This window comes from Rhododendron vialii, chromosome 9a (genome assembly GCF_030253575.1).
Source record: "Rhododendron vialii isolate Sample 1 chromosome 9a, ASM3025357v1".
Taxonomy (NCBI): domain Eukaryota; kingdom Viridiplantae; phylum Streptophyta; class Magnoliopsida; order Ericales; family Ericaceae; genus Rhododendron; species Rhododendron vialii.
In genome coordinates this window covers 1,278,729-1,291,746 of record NC_080565.1, presented here as the reverse complement: position 1 = coordinate 1,291,746, position 13,018 = coordinate 1,278,729, and the positions used below count along the sequence as shown (strand labels likewise).

Below are 13,018 nucleotides of genomic sequence, written 5' to 3'. Positions count from 1 at the left end.
AAGGGGGGTAGCAAAGGTGAGATTGGCTTAGCCCTGTTTATAAGGTGTATATATTCTGATACTAGCATACTACAGTCTGTACTCTATGATCATCACGTGTTGGTAAGTCAACTAAAAAAATAAAAATGTACTTGTATCGCCTTTTAAGTTTCTCTCTTGATTTGAAGTCTCATCCTCTCTTGCATTCTAATCGCTTCAAATTTGGTACAAGACCCCCTATTTAAGCTCCTCTTTTCATTTTGATTTTGCGATACAATATACAGTACATTGTTGGCACTAGATCGATAATTCAAATTATTAAAGAGGTCTTTTACATATAGATTCGGTTCTGCCCGCACCACCTTTTTTGGGCAACCGAACGCATCACTATCATTAGTCTTTGGATAATAAGCATGATTCAATCTTAACCCTTGAATATTTTTGATGTTAAATATTTCAACCCGTCATCAATAATAGACCAAATGAGGTCTATAGCTTTAGTCCAATAAATTCATAACTTACACTAGGAGCACTACTTGAAGCTAAATTAATTCTAAAATTCTTTACTTCTTTCTTTCAGTCAATTCCAAGAGCAATTAGCCGATGTTGTACACAAATTAGGGGATGGTGTTGTGCACAATCCGAACCGTCGGATTGTGTATCCGATGGCTCAGGTCTCATCTTGGCAATGAACGGCGGTTCTCGATCGTTCATTGCCGAGATGAGATCCAAGCTGTCGGATGCACAATACGACAGCTCAGATTGCACACAGCACAGTGCTTAGCGCACAACACTATGCTTAGTGCACAGCACACACGCCGGGTTAGTTGTACACGTCAATAATCGGTTTAAGAATTGATTGTTTCTGAAGTTTGTGATTAACTTCACAATAAACCTTCATCGAAAGCCAATTCATAAAATTTGAAGCTAGGAAAATCAAATATGTGCTCGTATTTATCTAGTCAGAGAAGCACAAGAGCACATATATTTGATTCCGTAGCTTCAAATTTTGTAAATTGGCTCTCAACAAAAACTTTATTGTGAAATTTGTCACATACTTCACAAAATAGATTCTTAAACTATTGCCACATTCTGTATGTTTGTTTTTCAAATCTCTTCATTTTTTAAATTTCTTTTTATGTTTGATTGACACTACAAGAAATTTGGTCTTTGGAGATGAATTGAAAACGTCACAAAATGCATGTTTTTTTGTTGCCAATAGTATAAGTGATAAAACCCACAGGTTGTCTCCGAAAGTCACCTGCCGGTGAAGAAAATCCTATTTCATCAACTGTAGTAACTTTTCGCGAAAAAAACTTTCCTCGCCAAGGGTGATCCATTGGAGACAAAATTGTTCGTCACCAATATAAGTAATCAGTAACAAAAAAAATTTCTTCACAAAAGGCGTTTTCATATGGGAAAAATAAACTCACTCCCTTGTGTCTTCTAGGTTTTGAAGCCAGGTCTTCCAACACAACAACTGAACTACATACCTTTCAATATATATAGGAAAAATTTCAAAATAGCACCTGATCTTTCGCACAAATCACACACAGGCACCTGACCTTTTAAAATTATCAAAAAAACAGCTAACTTATTTAAAAACTTATCAATTTTACACCCGCCGTTAACTTCCCATCCAAAACAAATGCAAATGCTGAAAATGTGCATTTTGGCACGAATATTGGCAAAACAAGATTAAGGCTCATTTTGGCAAAACACAATATTATACTCATAAACAAGATTAAGGCTCGATTTGGCTTTAAAAGTCAATTAATAACTTAATTTTTGTCTTTATTCAAAAGAAAAAAAATGCATTTGTTATTTTGCGTCAAGACGAATCAATAAGTCACAAAAATTACTTAACTTTTCAATCCAAATCCACCATAAATAAGGAATCAAGCTTAATTTAGTAATTAACTACCCATGACTTGTCACTTTTCACACCTACCCATGACTATTCTATGTTTTTTGTCAAGCTTAAAACTAACATATGCGCTTTTTTCCTTTTGAATAAAGATAAAAATTAAATTATTAATTGACTTTGAAAGCCAAATCGAGCCTTAATCTTATTTATGAGTATAATATTGTGTTTTGCCAAAATGAGCCTTAATCTTGTTTTGCCAATATTCGTGCCAAAATGCACATTTTCAGCATTTCCGTTTGTTTTGGATGGGAAGTTAACGGCGGGTGTAAAATTGATGAGTTTTTAAATAAGTCAGGTGTTTTTTTGATAATTTTAAAAGGTCAGGTGCCTGTGTGTGATTTGTGCGAAAGGTCAGGTGCTATTTTAAAATTTTCCCATATATATTTGAAATTTCTAATAGATAACATATATGTTTAACATTTATTTAATAACTAAGATTGTTTGTCGATTTTATTTTGTGTATAAAATTTGTAATGCTTGTTTAATATTCCCAAAACATGACCCTCGCCCGATTCGAAATGAATTACATGTCATAATGTTTAAGGGTGAGCATGGTCCGGATTAGTTCGGTTCCATAGTAAATCAAGAACCAAACCAATACTTATGGATTGTGAATTTGGAGAACCAAACCAATCCATAGAATATATAGAACCAAACCAATCCAAACCATAAAAATATGGTTTGGTTCCGATTTTGAACCATGGTTTGCATGAAATTGAGATATCTACTTTCATAAACTATTTAATTTAAGTACTGAGAGACATATTAAATCAAACATTATTAGTATTAAAACCAATTCTTTTTCTATGTAAGGAATATAGTAAATAAAAAACTATTAAGAGAGAAAATAGTGGCTAACAAAGAGTCCCTATTATTGACTGGAAAAAAAGAGATGAATACAATTTGTCAATTTATGTTTATTACATTAGGTTTAGTTAGAATAGCAATATAAGAGTAGTTTCAAATTTCAACATACAAATTTAGAGTATTAGATTAAAAAATTAATTTACTATGGCTTAGGCTAGTTTTATTTGGTAAATCTAAATCGTGTATATATCAATATATATACATATTATATACACACACATACATACGGTTCAGATCAGATTGGAACCAGAACCGTTAACATAAATCCACAAACCAAACCATTGAACACGGTTTATAATTTGTTGAAACCGAAGTCAAATCACACTACTAAAAAATCAAACCAAACTATGCGGTTTGGTTTTATTTGGACCGGATTCGCGGATCTGACGGTTTTTTTCTCAGCCCTAATAATGTCAACCCTCAGATGGAATCTACGTGAAATGATTGGCATCAATAGAGTTTTGACTGTGGAAGTGGTATACTAATGGAGTAACTTTGATATAGATAAATCAATCCTGATCTGTCCGTATGTCCGGCCATTGTACTGAAAATTTCATAAAATATTGATCCGTTTTCATAGACGAGCCCGGCTATGCTAGTTTTGAAAGAAAAAAAGTTAAAAAATTGGATTAAGAATTTTCTCATATTCAATTGAACTGATTTCTTTCAAGATCCTTAAAATGATATTTTAAAATTTATCAACTAATTAGATCTTTTGTGTGAAATACGTAGTGGTTCCCACACGATGATGCATGCCATACGTGCGACACATGGTCGGTACCCTAAGGGTCATCATCGGGCCGGGCCGGCAACTCACTGCCAAGCCCGCCCACGGGCCGGACCGATCAGGCTTTTTCTTTTTTTCGGGCCAGGCGGACCAGGCTACCTATCATAAATTGAAGCTCAAGCCCAGCCCACGGGCTACCCAATTGGCGGGCCGGCGGGGCAAAAGCTGGGCGGGCGTATATTTCCTTGGACCGAAACTAAATCAAGGGAAAAAAGAAAGGATTTTGTGGCATTTTGGGTTAATGGGCGGGCCCGTGGGCGGACCATTGGACGGGTACCATGGGTGGGTTGCCAGGCAGATTTTTCTGTTCGATCAAGTGTGTAGTGATACCTGATTAACTTCATTCTTGATAGGAACAATAAATTCCGTAAAATGTAAAAGATAGACGGTTTAGATCAAAAAATAAAAACTCTAGTGGTAGTGTTTGGAGAAGATCCTGTAAAATACAAATATAAAAACTACAAAAATAAAGCTTTAATTTGACATGTAACTGGAACAAAAATAGAGCATAAATATAAAAAATAATTCTCATGGGAGAAGTGATTCACCTTTTATAATAATCTACCTAATATTTAACAAAAAATAGATCTTAAAGATATGTTATATATTAAATATTTTCAAATATATAATGAAAATGATTTTTGGTGCAGTGGTTGGAGAAGGTACGTGTGAGGTCTCGGTGAGTCAAAGGTCTAGAGTTAGAAAATCGGCAATAGCAAAAAATGGAGCTCTTGTGAGTTGATTTTTAGTAAAGGAAGTCTACATCAGCGCTTGCAACCAAAGCACTCGTAAAAACTATGATGTACTAGCGCTTGCAAACGCTGGGACAAAAAGTGCCGGTAAACATAATTTATATATACCAATGCCCACAAAAAGTGTTGGTATAAACCTATAACAGCGTGTATACTCCCGCACAATGCCCAAGCGCTAGTATAGACCAAGCAAGTCTCTAGCATTGTTTCCGTGAACCTTACCAACACTTTTGAGTGTTGGCGCATCCTGACTTTCTAGTGCTGCAAGTCTGGCCTTCGATGACAAACACAAATGCTGTCAATACACCTGCGAAAGATATATATATATGGAGCTAGCTAAAGAAATTGAATTTCGTTTGTCACTTTGATACCATAACTAAAGTGTCTGTTTACTAGCTGTATGAATGTGGGATAGGAGGGGTAGGATTTTGTTTAAATTCAGTTTCATCGCTCATGATAATACTTTTACGGATATGAGAAGTAGCAATTAGATGTATTTAGGTGAAGTCACCGTCTCTCTTTCTCGATAGGGGACAAAAGAAAGATTTGTTCGTTCACCATTCTTGACACGCCTTTTTAGTTCCTTTCCAGATTCGCGCAGTCTAGATATATATCAAGTTTATGCATATTTATTCAAAAATGAACGTTAGATTTGTTAGTTCACCATTCTTGACAAGCCTTTTTCGGAAATCTTTCGCTACGGGCAAGTCGTTTGATTTTGTATGATGCAATAGACGATAAAAATTGAATCGGATGGCATTGTGAATATGTCTTGTGATAGTGTAACGAATGCCATTTTTTAAGGGGAAATTATTTTTACAGTCTCATTTTCACAATTTGCACTCTTTTTCTTTCATTTTTTTTTTTGTCTTTATTCGCATAAATTTAATATATATGTTGACTGTGTGAAAAAGTTAATTAAAGAAGGGCAACAAAGAAAATTCGCGCGGACAAAGACAAAAAAGAAGAAGAAGAAGAAGAAGAAGAAGTGTGGATTGTATAAAAGGGTACGCAATTTCTTAAGTTGGATTATTGATGAATTCTAAGACGTGAATTGATTTGTTTTTCTTCTTGTTCTCTTCCTCCTCTACCAAGCCTTGATCTCTTGATCTTAGGGCTTTGAGAACTAACACGACCCACATCGGATCAAGGATTCACTGACTCATTAACCAACTGAGCTCTAACCTCCACTGCTACCCTCTTGTTAGATAGAGGGGACCCTCCCCTCCTACGTCTCCAGCTCAAATGTGGCGTCCCCATCCAGTGGACAGTATAAAATAAAATGTTGATCGTGCGTTGGATTCCCGAAATGGCTTCGGTGGTGCAGGGCTCGTTGCTCGGAATATGTCAGGTTCTATTGTGGACGCAGCTACAATCAATATCAAAGGTATTTTCTCCCCGCGGGTTATTGAAGCTATGGGTTTCAGGTTTGCTCTCACGACGGCATTGGGCAGGAATTGGTCACGAATTATAGTGGAAGGTGATGCGACAAGTTGTTCAAGCGCTGAATTAGACAAGTTCCTATGCTGATTGTGATGCCATAATTTTAGATTGTATTCAGATAGCTTCTATATTTTTCTCATGTCTTTTCTCGTATGTTAAACGTAATTTTAATAGGATAGCCTACGAATTGGCTAAGGAATTCCTATCGGGTACAGAAATCATGAACTGGAGGGATGATTTTTCCAAATGGTTATCGTCCTTAGCCCTTGATGACGTTAGGGCTTTTGCCCCTTCTTCTTTTCAACAATAATAATATATTCTTCCCTTTTGACAAAAAAAATAAAAATTCATAAAAGGTTAGCAAAACAGTTTTTTGGTCTTGAAACTTGAAGGTAGGTGGTAGCTTCCGAGTCGGGTTTCGAGTTGAGCCGATCAAACTACATATGTGAAACCTTGTTAGCAAGTTGTCGGCCCAAGATAGCCCAGCCCATAGACTGAACTCGGCCCAGCTCTATTTACATTGGCCCCGAAATGACGAAAATAATCAAGACCACATTTTGTACATCAAATTTCTGGATCTGCCACTGAGTAGCAAGACTGTTGAACATGCACTAATAAGTTTTGGTGTGAAATGAAAATAGGATATGCAAAAAAAAGAAAATCTAAGAAAATCATGTTCTTATAATCATGTCAAGTTGTTGAAGGCGCTTTCTTCCTTTTATTTCCCCTATTTTGAAAATATAGCATTCTCCTTCTCTGGACATGTAGAGATTATATGGCTGACACGCATATAATTAAAGTCGCCAAGTTTTCTTTTGCTTTCCCAATTCTCCTCCACCTTACATTCTTTTTTGCTTCCAACGCCGCTTTGTTGAAAATGGGGGTATTCTTGTTCAACATGCAAAAACTTAATATATATCCCATAAAAATATGGTTAAATGTCCCGTGATCATTCCGACCATCAACTTAATTGACCTCTATCTAATGTCTCTTTTTCCGTAAAGTCCTAATGTGCTTCCTGGCTTTCGTTACTATCTTTTGAGTCTTGCGAGTGGTCCATTACTTCCTTAAAGTCTTCTGTGAGGGATCGATCTTGGAGTTTATATATTTTTATCATATGGCTCAAGGGAATTTGTTGACAAAAACCCATAACGCAAAGAAAAAGAGAGTTGATGGGTTTATTTTCAATGTCATTTATTTTGTATACTTATATATTTAAAGAATATTACAGAGTTTTAGGGCATTTTTTTGCATTTTTTTAAAACCCAAGGCAAAAGGCTTGAGAAAAGTTCAAAAAACAGTCCTTGTAGTTTGCCACAAGTTCTATTTTTGTCCCGTTACGGTGAATTTCTCCAATTGCCCCTATCATTTTAAAAGTGATACTGACAGACGTTATAACAGGGACGAATGGAGGACAAAATGAAAATAGAATGTTGAATTTGGAACAATTGATACTACAGGGATGAAAATTGAATGTTTTAATTACAAGGATCGTTTCTAAAAAAAAAATTACAAACCCATTAATAGTCACATCATTCTACACCTTAAGAACAAACAAGACTGCTCGAACAATTCCAAATTTGCAGTGGAAAATTCCTCACGTCGATCGCTTCATGATTGATTTGGATTACAAATTATTTTTCAAACATTAACACGTAAAAAAAATGAGAAAATTAAAACCCATGCATTAAGAGGCACATGCTTCTACAACTTAGAGCAAACGACATTGCTCCTAGCAATGTAAAACTTTCCAGTCGATAAATCCTCCCGCGGAAGCAAAGCTACCCTAGCCCCAATCTCCGCGGCATCATCAGCCGAATGAGTTCCCTTTCCGCGAGTCATAGAGGTCTGAGTGAAGCCGGGGCAAAAGCAGTTGACACTCAAACCACGACCTTGGTATCGCTTCGCCAACACCTTGGAATAAGCATTCAGCGCGAGTTTGGACACCGCGTAGTCCGTCCACACTTCCGGCCAGCCTTGGGTTTTCCATGTTCCTTGCTTTACGTTTTGAAGGAAAAGGTTTACAATGCTGTCGATTTGTTCTACAGATAGTCTCTCTTCATCTTCAAGTATCTCCTTTATCTTTTGGTTTTTGAGCTTCTGCTGTAATAACATGTTAGAAATTTCAAAAAATAAACATAATAAAAAGTTGTTCAATAAAATTAATTACTTTAAATTCGAATGTGATTCCCACTGTATCAACCAGAGACAGAAATAATTTTCGGTGCAATTTTTATGTGTCTTGGACTAAACTAATTATTTCTTAACGCGATTCTCAAGGTTTGTGAAATTTTCTTTAACTTTTGATTCAAGTTTATGTGGTTAATTATTCGTCCCTACAAAAGAATTCACAAAAACAAAAACAAATTCAAATTGAAGTCAAAAAATTTAGAAAATAAATAATAAATAAAACTTTGTAACTATCTTTTCAGAATTAGTATTATTTTTAGTGAATTGCTTTTAGCTTTTAGCCATAATTTTTTTCTTAAATTAATTGGAAAATTAAAGCTGCTGATTTTGTCACTCTTTTTTGTTAATGTCACTCCCCTGCAAATGTATTTTGGTGCAAAAATACACTTGTAGGGGAGTGGCATTAACCAAAAAGAGAGTCCCAATTTTAAAGCAAAACCAACAAAAGTTTGAAGAATTCTATAAAAAACAAAAATGAGGCCGAATCTTACATTGAGATAAATGGAAGCATACTGAATGCACTACAATCAAGAGAGGAGCCATTAAGAGACAAGTGGGGTCACTTGACTCCACTTTCTTTGATTTTTGAATAACGAATTTTAAATTTTTGGACCCTATATTTGCTATTTTGACTCCATAATATATTAACCTAGGAGCTAGGACCCTGATGTCCCTAAAGGGGTTAGTATGGGTGTTGGCCCTATCCGAGCCGTCTATGCTCGGTAATGAACAACTCAAATTTCATCTCGGCTAAATGACTAAGATCTGTTCGTCGGAGATGATATCTGAGTTGTTCATTGTCAAGCATAGATGAGCCGGTTGTAGCCAATACCCATGTTGTCCCCTTAGGCTCCCCCATTCAATAATAGAGCTCTCAATTGGTCCTAAACTTCAGTACTATATTTTTGTTTTTGATCTTTCATAAAATAGAATTCTGATTTCACCACCGAGTCTGCTATGCCACTTACATCGAATAGGCCAAGTCGAGAGCTAATGTTGAGTATCCGGCTTGAGGAATAGCGAAAAAACGGCAAGAGGGACTCAGTCAGCAACTTTGTTCCATAAAAATTGGTGTTGACCACCGTTTCAACATGCTCCATGGTCGCACAGTTTTCACCGATCTCATTAAATGATACTCCCGCATTATTTACCTGAATAATAATTGATCGATGGAAGAGTCAAAAAGCAATATTTGGGCTATAATATGCTTAGGCTGCAAACGAATCAAGCTGCTCACTAGCAATTCGAGGCTCGGCTCGTTAAGGAGTGTGGTCGATCAGATCGACTCGTTTAGTAATCAAGTCAAGTTCGAGTTCAAGTTTTAGGTTTGTGTAGTAAATGAGCCGAGCTCAACACTCTAAAACTCAACTCGTTTGTATAGGCTCGGCATGTTTATAGTCTTCTTGCTTTCTACGTATATAAGAAATAAATAAATAAATAAAACATGTAATTTCATGAAAAATGCGAGCCACTAATCAGAGCCGGCCCTGACTTTTCAGAGGCTTAAAGTGAAAATTAAAAATGAGACTCTTTTATTGGACTAGGGAAAGTCTACAATACACACCCCTTAAAAAGGTGTACCATATGCACTTATTTTGTGGTTCATTCATAACATTTTAGAGTGTTTCGTAACTTTTGTTCTAGAATTCATAACTTTTCAGCAGTACAATTCATACCATTTTCATTATGATTCATAACATTTTGGTATATCTCATAACTTTTATATGATTCGTAACTTTTTAGCAATACAATTCGTAACATTTTCTCTATAATTCATAACATTTTAGGGGTACATATGATACACACCCAAATAAAGGGTGTGTATTGAAGTCTTTCCCATTGGACTATTATAAGGGATAAAAAAGTAGAAGGGGCCCCTGAAATTCAAAAAAAAATTGGAGGCCATGGCCTAAAGCGACCGCAACACAAGTTTTAGCTCAGGGCCGGCTGTGGCCACTTACCAGGATATCCAGGGCTGAAAATCTGTCTTTGAACCAAGAAACAAAGGATTGAATGGAAGCAGGGTCAGAAACATCAAGCCTAAAGAAGTGCACATGGAGTCCTTGAGCCACGAGAGCCTCCACTGCTTCAAGTCCCCTCCCATTGTCTCTAGCCGTTAGGATAACACTCAGTCCTAACTCTGCAAATCTCTTCACCAATGCAAACCCTATGCCCTTGTTTGCACCTGTGACTATAGCTACTGTGTCTTTGGACCACCATCTGCAATTTAAGTCCGTGCATGCATGCATAACCATATTATATATAGGTTAAAGCAATGTTTTGCAAACTGAACCGGTGAGCAAACCGGAGAAGGGACCGGCTAGATAGTATTTACGCAGAAAACACCGTTAGAATTAATGATTTGGCAACCGCATCTTTGTGCACGCACAGAAGCCATCATCTTCGTGTTTTTTTATATTGAAATGGAAGTTCTGCTACAACTTTACCAGCCAAATATATCAAACTATTTGGAAACTTTGTGTGAAGTTATATTATTATAACATCAATATAAACGTTATAGAAAATTTTGAGTCATATTTTCTCCTTTAGAGATATATCGATCATATCTCTATTATAGAAACAATAAACGTTATAGAAAATTTTGAGTCATATTTTCTCCTTTAGAAATATATCGATCATATCTCTATTATAGAAACAATAATAATAGGAGTCTTATATTTACATCTTTTCGTTTTGAATTTATATATCATTACTATATCGTATCTTAATCTGCGTTGGTATATATATGCTAAGCATGTGTAGTTCATGTGTCGCTCCCTTTATTTTTTGCAAAGAAAAAGGTCAAAAAAATCAAAGATAAATCCACCTGGCATTTCTATCCTACCTCCTTCGCCTTTCATTTTATTCTCTTAATTAATTAAAGAACTAGTAAAGAAAACACAACCTAAATTAGAATTCAAAATCATGGGTCAATCTTTCATAAAAGGGTTCTTAAAATTTAACAATTGCAAAATCTTTCCTAAAACGAAGTCAAAAGGGGGAAAAAATTGTCACCAAGGAAATTAAAGAAAATCAAGCCAATTAGATTTGTGATGATTCCCAGAAATGTTGTTAAATTCTCAAAACTTAATTTGACTATACTATCTTGCCATAGAAAAATTATTATGTCGAAAAAAGATATGTTAGGCCTTTTTTTTTTCTCGGCAAAAAGAAATTTATTAATCTTTGAAGGAAAATTTTAAAATCAGTCTAATAGGCTGACAATAGCAAGATGGATTTTTGAAAAAGAGATACAAAAATTAAACCGACCAAGAGGACACTACGACTAGTGCCACCCGAGATCTGAAGAAAAAATCAGGAAGGCAAGACGCCAACCAAAAGCAAAGACCCTACAAAAACCACCCAAGCCAAAACCTCCTAAACACGCACCTCAAAACCAAAGAAACTAATTAAGACGAAATAAACGCCACCTCCAACATGGAAAAACGAACATGAACGCTACTAGGAACCTCAAAAGCAAACACCCAAAACGAACGCGAACTGAAATAAAAACCGAAACACCATCACCAAACAAACAGAAGCATAACCTCCTACTTCTACGTGTATATGTCGATCGAGAGAGAGAGAGACCTGGAGGAGAGGCAAGGGGAAGAGAAGGAGGGTATTTCTGGTTCCTTGGAGCTCATTGCAAGGAAGTGATGATGCTGCAGTATGGGTATTGAAAGGAGAGAAGTGGCAGCCTATAGATGATGGCCTGTGCTCACAGACTCGCATTAAATAAGGCCAGCTTTTTATTAATTTCGTTTCAATACCCCAATTAATAAAGAATTCCTTCATTTTTTTTAAATTTTTTTGAGAGTTGACGCATGTGTGTGGACCAAAAGATGGCAGGAAACTTAATTTAAAAATACTAGCTAGCACCCTCAAAATAAAATTATTGGTCGGCGAGAACTTTTAAAAGTAATACATTTTTTATTTGAGGCTTTTTTCACAAATAACTTGATACCGTTAAATTTCTTCAATATTATGTAAAAGTAAATTCAATTTTTGTAACAAATGTACTTTTAAGTTTTCGTTCTATGAAACAGAATTTTATTTCTAACAGGATACAAAAAAATGGGGGTCCGATCTCATGTATCCCGAAAATCTTGTGCCTCAGTGACGAGAGGTTTTTCCACAGTTGAATTGTGTTATTTTTCATTTTTATGTTTAAATCTAACGGCCGAAAAACTTCTCGATACAAAGATACATGAATTTTCGGCACAAAAAATCATCCTCGTAAAAAAGGGCCTGGTGCAAGGCATGTGCTGCGGCCTAACTGCATTGATAAAGGTGCCCCATCTCTCTCTCTCTCATCATCCTGCCGTTACGAGTAATTTCTAGTAGAGGATTACATGTGCATCACTCGCATCGATCCCCTCTGTTTGCTAGTCCAATATTGGTCAGAGAATTGCCAATACGTGATGTGTTTCGGTATATGCAGTTATGCACAACATCATCGTGCATAACATGTCTGAAAATTCAACATGGCATTACTTCATTGTGGTTGAAAATTAGCGATCTAACTAATGACCGATGAAACAGTGTCACATTAGCATGTTGTGCACATGCAATACTGTACAGATTGACATGTACCGGTATAAGTGAGATACCACGTACCATTTTGATTGTATCGTCATCGATGTTTTTCACATAAAAAGTATATACATTTATTTGAAAAAAATAATTTTAAAGTATTATGATAATTGTTCAGTACCATTGACCGGTATAGGCACTGTGGGATTTAGCCCCTAAAATTAGTCAAAATCCGCGTAAGGAGTAAGTTGGCCTGACACTAGAGTTATAAAAAAAAAAAAAAGAAGCATTCAAACAATATTTAAGTATTATCTCATGCAATATGCAATGTTATCAGGTCATATTGCATCTCATTCACTAATTACATCGCATGCTTAGTTAAGAATAGTGCTAACATCGACCCCCATTCTAATTTTTTGAAATTGTATTTTAGTATCTTTTAGTATCTCATATGAAGCTAGACTATATGAATAAACAAAACCGAGCCTTATGTCTCAATTAATTGACGTCGGCTACATAAATCATTTTTCTTCATTG

At 35.8% G+C, this 13,018-nt stretch overlaps 1 protein-coding gene across 2 annotated transcripts; it reads right to left on the bottom strand.

Moving 5' to 3' along the window:
* Nucleotides 1–7,218: 7,218 nt before the first annotated feature.
* Nucleotides 7,219–11,697, bottom strand: LOC131300674 ((+)-neomenthol dehydrogenase). 2 transcript variants are annotated; one of them, XM_058326620.1, is made up of 4 exons: nt 11,537–11,697; nt 9,907–10,165; nt 8,914–9,096; nt 7,219–7,858 (listed from the first exon to the last, which is right to left on the bottom strand). In XM_058326620.1, the coding sequence occupies exons 1-4, from the start codon at nt 11,590–11,592 to the stop codon at nt 7,460–7,462; spliced, it is 897 nt and encodes a 298-aa protein (XP_058182603.1). In that variant the 5' UTR covers nt 11,593–11,697; the 3' UTR covers nt 7,219–7,459. The 2 variants fall into 2 exon arrangements, with proteins under 2 accessions (XP_058182603.1, XP_058182604.1); XM_058326621.1 differs by having other exon boundaries at nt 7,219–7,855.
* Nucleotides 11,698–13,018: the final 1,321 nt, after the last annotated feature.

What these genes read in the sequence shown, in the direction of transcription:
- LOC131300674 (XM_058326620.1), bottom strand. Translation starts at nt 11,592, where the DNA reads ATGAGCTCCAAGGAACCAGAAATACCCTCCTTCTCTTCCCCTTGCCTC. An exon ending in TCCCCTTGCCTCTCCTCCAG is followed by an intron (nt 10,166 to 11,536) that starts GTCTCTCTCTCT and finishes CTTAAATTGCAG; the next exon opens with ATGGTGGTCCAAAGACACAG. An exon ending in TTTCAGCCCTGGATATCCTG is followed by an intron (nt 9,097 to 9,906) that starts GTAAGTGGCCAC and finishes ATTATTATTCAG; the next exon opens with GTAAATAATGCGGGAGTATC.